At 43.9% G+C, this 12,894-nt stretch overlaps 1 protein-coding gene across 6 annotated transcripts in view; it reads left to right on the top strand.

Moving 5' to 3' along the window:
- WIPF3 (WAS/WASL interacting protein family member 3) overlaps positions 1-11,865 on the top strand; it is a 39,369-nt gene extending 27,504 nt beyond the window's left edge. For 5 of the 6 annotated variants that reach the window (XM_052799159.1, XM_052799152.1, XM_052799178.1 and 2 more), the window contains 5 exons: positions 1,306-1,438; positions 2,069-2,197; positions 4,308-5,078; positions 6,682-6,828; positions 7,518-11,865. In XM_052799159.1, coding sequence (XP_052655119.1) covers positions 1,306-1,438; positions 2,069-2,197; positions 4,308-5,078; positions 6,682-6,828; positions 7,518-7,711 — 1,374 coding nt within the window. In that variant the 3' untranslated portion in view covers positions 7,712-11,865. The remainder of the gene's footprint in view (positions 1-1,305; positions 1,439-2,068; positions 2,198-4,307; positions 5,079-6,681; positions 6,829-7,517) is intronic. The other variant, XM_052799189.1, reaches the window with a different exon arrangement.
- The last annotated feature ends 1,029 nt before the right edge of the window (positions 11,866-12,894 follow it).

Raw genomic sequence — 12,894 nt, 5'->3', positions numbered from 1 at the left:
AATTACAAAACTGTGTGACACAGTGGGGTTTTTCTAATATTTTAAAATAATATATAGTTACAGTATCAGTCACAAGACTGTAATTCCGAGTTTTTACATCAGGTGTGAGGAATGCAGCAGGCATTAGCAGCGATCTGGAGTGCCATCTAGTGGGGCTCTGCCAATCTAGCTTGCCTTTTTTTTTTTTTTTTTTTTTTTTAAGCAAGTACAAAAATAACCACAAGTAATATTATACCGGTATAACTCTTCATGTAGGATTAGCAAGTTAGACATTTTATTAATTCAGCAGCTGGCTAAGTATTTTCAAGTTTGTGGTTTGCTTTCAGAATGCTATTACCAAGTTGGGGTTTTTGTTTTAAAGTGTGGCGGTATTGTTCTGCTTCATTATGACTATGATGCTAAAATTAAGGGCTATGGAAACATTTCTGGTATTCATTCTCTTTAGGAAGTTAGCTAACCTACGGGAATTTGCAGTAGCTGTGGACACATGCAGCACATTGCTCTTCTGACATGAAGATTCCCCTCTGTTAGACCACTCCGTTAACCACATGATAGATTTAGAAATAACAGCTTTGCTGGTTTATGTCTGCTTCAGGAAAGTGAAACATCCAAACTTTTTAAAGATTCGATTTTTTTTTTTGAACAGGAAACTTGATGAAATAACAATAAATATTATTTTTGTTTTATTACAAAACTTTAAACTACAATCTGACTTTCCATTTACGGACCTTAGTTAGGCTAGAAAAGTTACTAAAATATAATTGTATTGTTCTAAAGACAGTCTACTTAAACTGGTGTAAATCTCCGATACAGAGAGACAACCTAAATTAGTTAATGATCACATTCAAATATAAGTGCAGTATTCATTTATCCATCTTTTTTCCTAAGGCAAAGTGGATGAAACAGAAAGGTGTTTATTCTAAGGTGGCATATAAAATTTTTGTTGTAAAGCATCGTAAATAGCATGGAAAGAGCTAACGAGAGAGGCAGTCAGAGCTGGAGTTGTGGGGCAGAGACCATAAACGGCCAACCAAGAGGTCACATTTCATTTAAGCATGTCCCCTAATTTCCTTTCAACAGTATTAGCACAGCTAGTATTAGATTTGTGTTATATTTAAACTTTCAGCTTTCCTGCCTCCTATACAACTGAATGCTGTTCTTGTCGATTTGACTCAAAGGCTTTGAAATGACAGCTGCCAAGGATGGTTTATTTCAAATCTTCTAACCCATGTTTGTTTATGATGTGTCCTTTCTAAGCATGCGTTTTTGTCTGTACCTCCCATCTAATGCTCTTATTGTCAACAGGCAAGTTCAGAGGTACCAAAATTGCGAAAGGAAGACCAAAAAGCACGAAATGCACTCTTAGCTGATATCCAGCAGGGAACTCGCTTAAGGAAGGTGACTCAAATCAATGACCGCAGTGCACCACAGATTGAAAGTAAGTACGTGCTCCTGAGTAAGGCCCGTGGGTGAGCTTTGCTGAAGCCTCAGTTGTGGAGCTCAGCTGGACAGTTTTCAAATTGAAGGGCAGGTTGGAAGTTCAGCAAAGGTCTGCATCTTCATATGGCCTTAGGATGTGGAGAGGGGACACTTTCTAAACTTGCATCCTGCTCTAAGATCAATAACTATCAACACTTCATAATAAGTTTATAACTGGATATCACCTTAACAGGCATTCCTTGTCCAAAAAAAAAATCACTTGAAATTCTTGAGAGTTTCTCAATAAATTAACTGTTTAGGTGGGAATTATTGGTTCTGGCAGAAGTGTTCTTTACTAGATAAAAAGAACAAAAAATGCCAACAAATTCTAGAAGCATAAATTTAATGTTGTCTAACATAACTTCTTGTTGATGTCATTATTGATGTGAGATTAAAGAGCCCCAGAGGGTGTTGTGCTCCAAGATGTGGGTCAGAGAGTAATGGTAGTTTCCTGTATTAACAGTAACTTTCCTTGCTGAGCCTGCTTAAAGAGGGGAAAGTCTGGTCTTGGCTATGTTGGTGCCAAGTCTTAGCAGTCTGAGGGCAAGGAAAATGACTTTCTGATATACCCTGTCTTTCTTTTTAATAGAACCCAAAGGAACTAACAGAGATGGAGTTAATCCAGCCATTAATAAAGGCGGCACTCAGCAGCCTCTGGGAGGCTTATTTGCTGGTGGCTTTCCTGTTCTCAGACCAGCAGGCCAGAGGGACATGCCAGGTAAGGGCTTCATTTGTATGAAAGAATAGCTGGGGGAACTGTGATTTGGGATAAAAGTACTTCAGGGCTAGCTTTAGTGATTGATTTTTATTGTTTTTTTTCTGAACCCTTAGTTCATCATGTGACCATGGAGGGCTCAATTAATAATGTGCTTGAAATCATCTTTCTAGATCTCAGGTGCCCTATTCTTTAAAATGTAAATAATTAGCTATCGCTACACTGGGTAAGAAAGAGACTGAATAGATTGTACAGAGTTTTAATGGAGACTTTTTACATTAGTTTAATGAAAACATTTAATTGTGCCTTGAATAGAGTATTGAAATCTGAGCTTATCAACCAGCACAAATGGCAAAGAAGTCATATTATTTCCTTCCCTCCATGACCGTGTATTTCTATAGTGTTACAGGCTTGTGTGCTAGTTTAAAGATTCATATTTAAGAGTTTTGCCCTCTGGATTTTATGAAGTACAGCTTTGATCCAGCAAGGTAGTTTATTGACCTGAAAAATAAGGTTATTGTTGCTTCACAAAGACAGGAGGAAGGCATGTGTGGGAGCCTTGCTGCTGCTTTCACCTCAAGAAGTGCCAGCATCCACGAGGGGTGACTTGCAGAGTCACAGCAGTGATCTCTGGCACTGTTGGGCAGCTTGTGCCTGCTCAGGCAGCACAGAGTGAAGTAGGCATTTGCAGGGAAGGACAAAACTTGGCTCTACCTGCAGGGTTTTTTTGTCCTGGAAGGCAAGCCCAAGATGTGCATCACTGCTTGTGACTGGGCTTCCTCACACAGTTTCAGCTGCAGTAGCTACTTTGAGTTGATCTTAGAATTATGACCATGCCTATCAGACTGTGATTATAGAATGAGATGCCCTTTTGTCATGGTTTAACCCCAGCCACCAACTAAACACCACGCAGCCGCTCACTCACTCCCCCCCACCCAGTGGGATGGGGGAGAAAATCGGGAAAAGAAGCAAAACCCGTGGGTTGAGATAAGAATGGTTTAATAGAACAGAAAAGAAGAAACTAATAATGATAATGATAACACTAATAAAATGACAACAGTAATAATGAAAGGATTGGAATGTACAAATGATGCGCAGTGCAATTGCTCACCACCCGCCGACCGACACCCAGCCAGTCCCCCAGCGGCGATTCCCTGCCCCCACTTCCCAGTTCCTATACTAGATGGGACGTCACATGGTATGGAATACACCGTTGGCCAGTTTGGGTCAGGTGCCCTGGCTGTGTCCTGTGCCAACTTCTTGTGCCCCTCCAGCTTTCTCGCTGGCTGGGCATGAGAAGCTGAAAAATCCTTGACTTTAGTCTAAACACTACTGAGCAACAACTGAAAACATCAGTGTTATCCACATTCTTTGCATACTGAACTCAAAACATAGCACTGTACCAGCTACTAGGAAGACAGTTAACTCTATCCTGAAACCAGGACACCTTTTTGCTTTGTGAAAAATCCTTGACATTTACTTGGGAAAATAAATTTTGTAAGGCTGAGTCTTTGGGCATTTGCTGTTGAAAAGGAAACATTTGAACCTGTGCCTTCTGGAAAGCCTTTGTGGTACTACTTTTAATAACTTGGCTTTTATCTATGAGATAGAGATTTATGTAACGTTTGTGTGAATTTTTTTAATCTTAAGCAAGTGCTTAACTTCAAGGATGCACATTGATGCATGTCAATCTACCTGTGTTCTGTGAGGCCTTTTCACTAGGACTCTCGATTCCTCCAAGCAGACGGTTCATCTGTGTTCAGTGGCTGTACTGGGCAGATGAGGCTGGTACGAAGGACCCCAGGCCACTGCAGAAAAGCACCTTCTCCTTAAACTGTTTCATTTTGCAGAAACTGAGGAACAGGGAGGGGAGCCAGGGTCTCTCAGCACGTTGTCGTATGACTAAGCAGGGTCCCTGGTGCCCACTGGAATACATTGCCTCCTAAGCCCTGTTACACCAGGGGCTACCTGTTGGATGGGAGATGTTTTGGGATAATTTATCACTCGGAGTAACCACTGGGGAGGGGAAGATGAAGAGCTTGCTCCTTGCACTGTTTTATCCGGTGAGCGTGAACGAAATCCTGATGTATAAGGTGGGATACCTGTTTTTCAGCTGGGAGGCCTGGGCAGCTTCCTGGTGTCCGAGCAGCGGCTCCCAAGACCTCCGCCGCACCGACCAGCAGCGCTGCGAAGGCGAGCAGTAACCCCTCGCACCCAGCCGAAGGCCCAAGGGCGGCGGTCCCACCAGAGCCTCCCAGCACCTCCCGAGCCGCAGCCGGCCCGGGACGGCCCAGCCTGCCCGCCCCCCCTCCACCGCCTCCCGCTTCCAGCAAACCTTCCCTCACTTTCCCTCCTCCCCCCGCTCTCCCGCCTCCGGCCGAGCGCCCTCCCAAGGGGGTGTCCCCCAGCGCTGCTCCTCCGCCCCCGCTCCCTCCTCCTCAGGCTGACAAGCCCACCAAGTTCCAAGCAGGCGCTTCGCACCCGCCCCCGCCGCCCCCTCCTCCTCCTCCTCCTCTCCCCCCCTCCCTGCCCCCCGTGCCCCCCTGCGGGTTTCCAGGCAGGACAACCGACTTCTCTGCCGCTGCTTCCTCTCCGTCGGAGGGAAGGGATTGCCCACCTCCCGCACCGCCGCCCCCGCCGCCTCCTCCGCCACACGCGCACTCCCTGGCCGCGAACAGGCTCTCCTTTCCACCCTCCCCGGCCTTCAGCAGTGCCGCCAGCAGTGCTGACGTGCCCCCCCCGCTGCCCCCCAAGTCTCCCCACCTGCTGTCGCAGTTCCACAAGCCAAGCAGCATCCAGTCGCTGCCGCTCCCTCCCACCCCCGGCCCCCCGCAGCCCGCAGCGGTGGCGGAGACCAGGAAGAAGAGACCCGGCCGAGGCGCAGGTGAGAGCGGCAGGTTCGAGGAAGGGCGGCTTTTCTCCCCCTTTGGCTCGCGGGGGAAATGGCTCTGGTGGCTGGAGAGCGTGGGGGGGGGGGGGAATGAAGAGCACACGGAGCAGGAGGCTGAGGTCCATCGCGTGGGAGGAATACCTGTAGGTTGCACGGTGTGTAACGAGCATGCGAGACGTCAGGCTCTTCTTGGCGCTGGGCATGCGCACCATAGAGTTTAATCTGTGATTCTTGGGACCAACATGGTGATCAGTGACAGCAACGTTTGAGGACCACTGGGCTGCTTCTCACTTTTGTGTTGGCACTGGCATGTCTCCAGGAGTGCAATGACTGAGCTCAGGAGAGTGGTCTCCTAGCAGTCTCGGGTAGGGCAGCAGAGCATCCACCACCGTGTCTGCCAGATCTGCAGCTGCTCGAGTGCCAGCCTACCCACGACATCCCTCTACTGCTGTACCCGTGCAGTCTGGAGCAATATTGACATTGGCTGGGAGGCATTACAGGAGAGAATAAAACAACAATGGTGTAGCTACAGCCGTAGATGAGCAAAGGCAAATATGGAGGCAGCCCTCTGCTTTTCAACAAAAAGAGGAGCGGCCAGCGCATCCCGTGATCAAGGTGGTAGGGCCAAAGCTTTCTCTGACTACTCAGGAAGTGGGGTTATTAGCTAGTGTTTCGTCGAGCAGAGGGTAGAAGGAACTTTTATCAGACTTCTCTGATATAATGGAGATAATAAAAAAATGAGCCTAGATCTGTGTGGGTTTGAGAAATGGAGACAGCTACATAATAAGGAACACCTGAAGAAAATGTTCTGTACCCTGTATTTTAGCAGCTACATGTTGAGAGAAAGATTACTGGTTCCTTTTGACAGCCATGGGAAAGGCCATGTAAGTACAGCAGATCAGGTGCTTCACAGTGGTGATTAATGCTGCTCCGGTACTGTCTGATGAACTGTTATTTTATCGAGATGCCTGTTTCTCATGGTGGTTCAACTTTTGAGGTTTCCCTAAAATTAGCCTGCCTTTCCCTTGGTTATCTAGGGGGAGAAGCAGTTTTGAGAGGCTGCTAACTTGGAGGCCTTGGGCTCCCTCCCCCTCACACAGTTCCTGTGGTAGGTCTGCCCAGTAGATGTAAACTTTGAAGGCTCTTGCAACTCCTCAGTGAAATGCACAAGCATAATGGTAATTCCACTGCGTAGCTGCTAAAGTGTCAGGAAATTATTTTCTTTTAGAGATACCATCTAGTGTGGTTGGGTGGGGGTTTTTTGGTTGGGTTTTTTTTTCTCTTAAAGAAACTGCTTGTTCTTGTGAAAAGTGGAAGGATAGTCTTCCCCTCCAAACTGGGACAAAACCATACTTGAGAATGTCAGACTTTTCCTAGAACTAGAAATAGCAAGCCCCAGCCAGCTCCATTAGTGGCTTAAATGTAATACTTAATGCTATAAATCCATGGTCGGGCTTGACAAACAGCAGCTCTGAAGCTGGGTAAGTTTGCCCCAAATATTGCATTCCTCCTACACTCCCTCCACTTCTGTGCAAAGCTTACTGTCAGGTTTGTTAAGTCATGATGTTTATGTGCTGGTCTGCTGCTTCTTTTTAAGGAACCGGTGCTGGGAGGCTAGTCACACCTCCACAGCCACCAGCAAGATCACCAACAACTGAACTCACAAGCAAGTCCGGAGTCTCAGCCTGGGCTACAGCTCATGACCTCTACCCACCACTTAAAAATGGAAATATGCACATCATTGGTAATATCATCTAAATTAGATCTCTTAGCCTTAGTTAATAATTTTAGTACAAAAGCCTGTGTGTGTTTCAGACCTCAAAAACTCATTCGAGACTTTCTCATGGCAATAACAGGGTAGTATAACTAGACCCATTAGAAACATTTTTGTACAACCTTATATAATGAGAGAAAATTAAGACTTTTTCACAAAGGTTTTGAATCATCCAGTAGACAAGTAATTTTGCAGGTAGTGCATGCTTTTCTTAAGACTGTGAAAAGTTGCTGTAGTGTGCTTATATTACTATTCTTAAAACCAGTTCATGGACATTTAGTAGCTTCAATCCCATAGAGCAAAGACTGCTAAGAATTATTTTTGTGGTCTGATGTATTGGCCATTCATTCTTGCTTATAGCTAAATGGCTTGAAAACCACCTAGGAGTACCTCTATTACCACAATATCATCAATGCAGAAAACTGGAACGGCAGCCAGAAGCTTAACTTCAGTTAGTAGCAGGCAATGTTTGCAATTAAGCCAGAAAACTTGGATGGCTCACAGAAGTACTCATCAAGATTGTTTATATGGAATAAGCCGCTATCAATTCCAGGGGAAAACGAGTCAGCATTTTTAATTGAAATTCCTTGTGGTAATTTTTTTTTTTTTTAAGTATGTCACTAACAGTGACTAATGTTTATTTCCCTGAAACTTCCCAGATGACTTTGAATCTAAATTTACTTTCCATTCTGTGGAAGATTTCCCCCCACCTGACGAATTCAAGCCATTTCAGAAAATATATCCCAGCAAGATAGCTCGAGGTAAGTGTGTAAACATGAGAAGATCTGATAATTACCCAACAGCATTAAAAACAGGGAGTGAAAATAAAGAACAGAAACCAGCATTAAAGTGAAGAACTGGGCTGCTAGCATAGGCACAGAGAGGAATAGGATTTGTTACAGTGGTAACAGGAACCAAAGATATGATGAAAAGCACTTATTAATTACTTTAAAGTCTTAGTAGCTAAGAATAAAATGATGTGGCTTGACACGTAGTCTTGTGTTCTTTAGACTGTTGAATTTGCAGAGCCCTTGATGTTAAAAACAGTGATGTCACATAAACAGACTTAGGCAGCTACTGAGTTGCGTTTTTTTGTTTATAACTTAACGAAATCACAAAAGAAACATGACTTGATCCATGTCTTCATCATGTGTTTTGATTTAAATCCTATGCATGGTGTTTCACACACCTGAATAACAAAGACACTTGGTAACTGAACTTCGCTTCCCTGCCCCTCCCCTTAACTTAGACACTTAGTATCAAGTCACTGTTGTAGGAGCAGGAGTTCACCTATCCAGCTTTGAAAACTGGTAGTTGAAGGTGCCGTAAGATCTCATGCCCATATTCTGTTTTTTATAAAACCCAGTCTTTTCTGTATTATTAGATCAACTATTTATCTCCAACTTTTCATTAAGTTTTTTTTTGTTCCTGTGCCAAGGTACTTTGCATGACTTTTCACAGCTGCCTCAGTCAGTCTAAATCGTCTGCTGTACGATCTGATCAAAGACTTTTTTACTGAAGGGCTACAGAGCATGAGCAATATATATATATACATATATCAGTTCAAGGGTAGGAGATAAATGCAGCATCCCTGCTGTAGAACTGCATCCAAAATACATATCCAAAAACTGTATCTATTTATCTATCTCCTCTGATTAAACCTGTCCTATCTATTTACAGATCCCTCTAAAAATCCTCCATTAAGAACACATGTGAGATGAGAAGAGTCTTCTGATGCTTTCTGGATTAATATTAAAAAAGAACAACATCAAGATAATATATAAAACAGAAGGGGTCCCCATTACAGTGATAGAGATTATATTTGAATTGCAAGTGCTTGCAATGTTAACATTTCTATAAACAGGAAAAATGATGTAAATCATACTTTTTGAACTGGCCTACATACCACAGGAATGTTAGTACAGGCTTTTAAATTACTGTATATAGATAGATATTTTTTAAGCAACGCAGCATAAATTTTAAATTCTTTGTAGTCTTGAAACAATTCTTATTCTTATCATGCTGACAGATGTTACCTTAAAACTTTTTTTTGCATTACACGCCTGTAGTTAATTTTTCCCCTTCCATCATCATTTTTAAGTATTTTGGAAATTCTCGTTATTATTCAGACATTTTTCTATGAACTATCAGAAACTAACATGCTACCTTTAGTCTCTTTGTATGTTTCTTCACTTCTTCTATTCTGCCTGTCCTCAGATTGCAGCTGAATGTCACTTTCATGAACAGATGGGCCCACAATCCTTTTCTCATCAAGCATGAAGAGGAAAGAGATGACAAGGAGCTGTGGCTGCTGTTGAGCCTACCTCCTATTGATTATAGATCCTTATAGGATAGTGTCTGAAGAAGCCCAGCTGGGTAGGGTGATCATGGACTTGACAAAGACCACAGAACTTTTCCAAACTGGGGGAAAAGAAAGTTGTTCTACTGTAAGCAAAAAAAAAAAAAAACAACCCAAAAAAGGTGTGTGTGAATACACATGCCATGAAGTATGTATGTAAGGGTACGTGTCCTGTCTTTTCCTGCTGGCAAAGTGGATGTTTACCATTTGTGTGACAGAGTGTCTTGACCCAGCAATTAGGAGGCCTTTGGATGAGGGGTCCAACACCTACATTTTAAACAGGCAACTAGAGCTCCTACTGTTCAGCCATAGCAGCAGCAAGGAGTCGTTGTCCAAAATACACCGCATGGAACAAGCAGTCTCCAAAGGGGTTGTTCCCTTGGATAGAGCTGGTTGGTTGAAAAAAGTAACAGCCTAGCAGCAGACAAGAGTTGAGTTTCTGCTTTTAATATGCAGCCTGGGGTAAGGTCTTTGGATCACAGATGTTCCAATCTGGTCATAAGATGTCTATTTCCAGCAAGAATTACCCTTATTCTTGTGCATTTCCCTGCACTAATAGGAGTGTTGCCAGCAAGTCAAGGGAGGTGATCGATCCTTCCCCTCTGTTCAGCACTGGTGAGGCCACACCTGGAATACTGTGTCCAGTGCTAGGCTCCGCAGTACAAGAGAGACATGGACATACTGGAGAGTCCTACAAAGGACCACTAAGATGATAAAGGGACTGGAGCATCTCTCCTATGAGGAGAGGCTGAGAGAACTGGGACTGTTCAGCCAAGAAAAGAGAAGGCTCAGAGGGGATGTCATCAATGCGTATAAATATCTGAAGGGGGTATAAAGATGGAGTCAGGCTCTTTTCAGTGGTACCCGGTGACAGGACCAATGGCAATGGGCACCAGCTGAAACACAGGAGCCTCTGTCTGAACATCAGGAAACACTTTTTGACTGTGGGAGCGACTGAGCACTGGCGCAGGTTCCCCAGGGACATTGTGGAGTCTCACTCCTTAGAGAGATTCAAAAGCCCTCTGTACATGGTCCTGGGCAGCTGGCTCTAGGTGGCCCTGGCTGAGCAAGGGGGTTGGACCATATGGCCTCCAGCCATCCCTTCCAACCACAACCACTCTTTGATTCCCCTTCTTCAGCTTTCTTGGGTCCTGCACTTGGGTCACAACCCCATGCAGCGCTAAAGGCTTAGGGAAGAGTGGCTGGAAAGCTGCCCTGTGGAAAAGGACCTGGGGATGCTGGTCAACAGCCAGCTGAATACCAGCAGGTAGTGTGCCCAGGTGGCCAAGAAGGCCAATAGCATCCTGGCTTGTATCAGAAATAGTGTGGCCAGCAAGACTAGGGAAGTGATCATCCCCCTGTACTGGGCACTGGTGAGGCTGCACCTCAAATACAGTGTTCAGTTTTGGGCCCCTCACTACAAGACATGCAGGTGGTGGAGTGTGTCCAGAGAAGAGCAACAAAGCTGGTGAAGGGTCTAGAGAGCAAGTCTTATGAGGAGCAGCTGAAGGAACTGAGGCCGTTTAGCCTGGAGAAAAGGAGGCTCAGGGGAGACCATATCACTCCCAACAACTACCTGAAAGGAGGTTGTAGCAAGGTGGGTGTCAGTCTCTTCTCCCAGGTAACAAGTGATAGGACAAGAGGAAACAGCCTCAAGTTGTGCCAGGGGAGGTTTAGATTGAATATTAGGAAAAATTTCTTCACCAAAAGGGTTGTCAAGCATTGGAACAGGCTGCCCAGGGAAGTGGTGGAGTCACCATCCCTCGGGATATTTAAAAGATGAGTAGTGTGTTGCTTAGGGACATGGTTTAGTGGTGGACTTAGCAGTGTCAGGTTTACAGTTGGACTTGATGATCTTAAATGTCTTTTCCAACCTAAATGATTCTATGATTCACCAGCTTGAAGAAGGGCACTGCTGTTCCAGGGTGAACCTGGTGCTAACAGCCAGGCTGTTTACAGTTATGGCATTAATTTATATAATTGCCATAAACTCCCCTCAGCTGCAGCTGTAATACCATTATAGATCATAGGTGAATATCTTCCCCCATGGCCCTGCCTTTGAACAAAACTATTTGGAAAAGACAGGTAACTGCATCTTTACATATCTCTGCTTTTTTCTTAGTTCTTGCAACAGCTGAGTTACACCGTAACTCCTGCTCCCACACATGCGTGCTCATGGTGTGGACATGGTGTAAGGGTAAGAAGCTCTTCACCTGTAGGACTCTTAAGAAAGCATCATTAGTCTTGTTCTAGCCTATTATGATACCTTGCTGTATTTCATGTGAAAAGAAGAAAATAGTGACGCTTTGACCTTACAGTTACTTGATAAATATGCATGAATATAGTAATAAGCAGGGGTCAGCATATACATTGCTTCTCAAACAACTGGAAAAGTTTAATACTGCTTTGAAGAATTTTTTGTTATAGTACTATTAAAGGTGATGTATTGTTGGTTCTCATTTGTTCTGGAACTTGTGTACTGCTCTGTAATAAATGCCTTCATAAGGATTTTAAAACTACTTAATACTAGACTACCCACCAGAAGATAGCTAAAGGAGAAAAAATTTTACTCCTGTTTTTATTATGATTAGGTGTATTTTAGAAGCAAACAACATCTTTCAGGTATTAAATTAGAAAGCCTGGGCATATTTGCAAGTGTTGGTGAAATGTTATTTCCATATATACTGGATTGTTGTTCAAGATCCATTTGAAACTTCTGACGTTGCTATTACCTGGAGATACAGAGATCACACTGGCTGTCACCCAGTGGCAGTTGGTCCCACTATGTCCTTCCACTAAGCCATAGCTGCACTCAAGACCACTGGAAGTTTAAGGCCATGGGGGTGCTCTGGTTTCTCAGACTTGTAGGACTAGTGATTGCACTCAAGCATGTTGCTGTAGCACAGTATTTTTTTTTTTCTTAAATGCACTACACAGCTGAAGCAAAAGCAACATACTATTAGAAAATTACTACCTGGATCACTGTGCTCAAAACAATTTATTAGTTCTGTCACATAAGCAGTTCCAAATAAGGACATAAATTCCCACAAGATAATTGCAAATGTTGGGTTTGTCTTTCTTAAGAAACAGGCAAGTAAGATATATTATGTTTTTAGCAGGAACACCCTCCTCTTTCATCTTGTCTCCCTCCCAAAGGTTAGACATCAGAGTTGTGCAAAAGAGCTGTGTGAAGTGGTATATCCTAATTTTTGCCCTCTGGATGGGGCAGTCATTTTATCCCTTTTCTCCCCTTGTTCACAAATATCCAAGTACTCCTATCAGGATGCAAAATGCTCAGCAGGCAACAGCTTACAGAAGCAGCTTTGAAGTTCAACATGGTATGTCTTAAAGTGTACTCTGATTAGGAGCATTTTCATTCCAAGTACCCTTTCATTCCAAAAGTAGATTTCATGGGAAGTCCATTTACTTCAGCTGGGTGCAGTTGGCAAAAGCACACCACTCTTTCAGCTGGCTGCATCCAGCACAATACCCTCTGAAATGAAGTGTGCTCCTTGCAGTCCCTATTCTGGCTAGGTAGATAGAAGCTAAGTTTTAGGGTTTGCTTGCCTATTTTCTCCTTTCCTTTTCTCCACTTTCAGAATACCTAGGCACAGGAGCTGTTCCTGTAATAGCATGGGAGGAGTGTATTGTGAATGGGAAGTTTATTAGGTAGGCCA

The sequence above is a fragment of the Harpia harpyja genome, chromosome 1 (genome assembly GCF_026419915.1).
Source record: "Harpia harpyja isolate bHarHar1 chromosome 1, bHarHar1 primary haplotype, whole genome shotgun sequence".
NCBI classification, from domain to species: domain Eukaryota; kingdom Metazoa; phylum Chordata; class Aves; order Accipitriformes; family Accipitridae; genus Harpia; species Harpia harpyja.
This window is presented reverse-complemented; position numbering and strand designations above follow the sequence as displayed.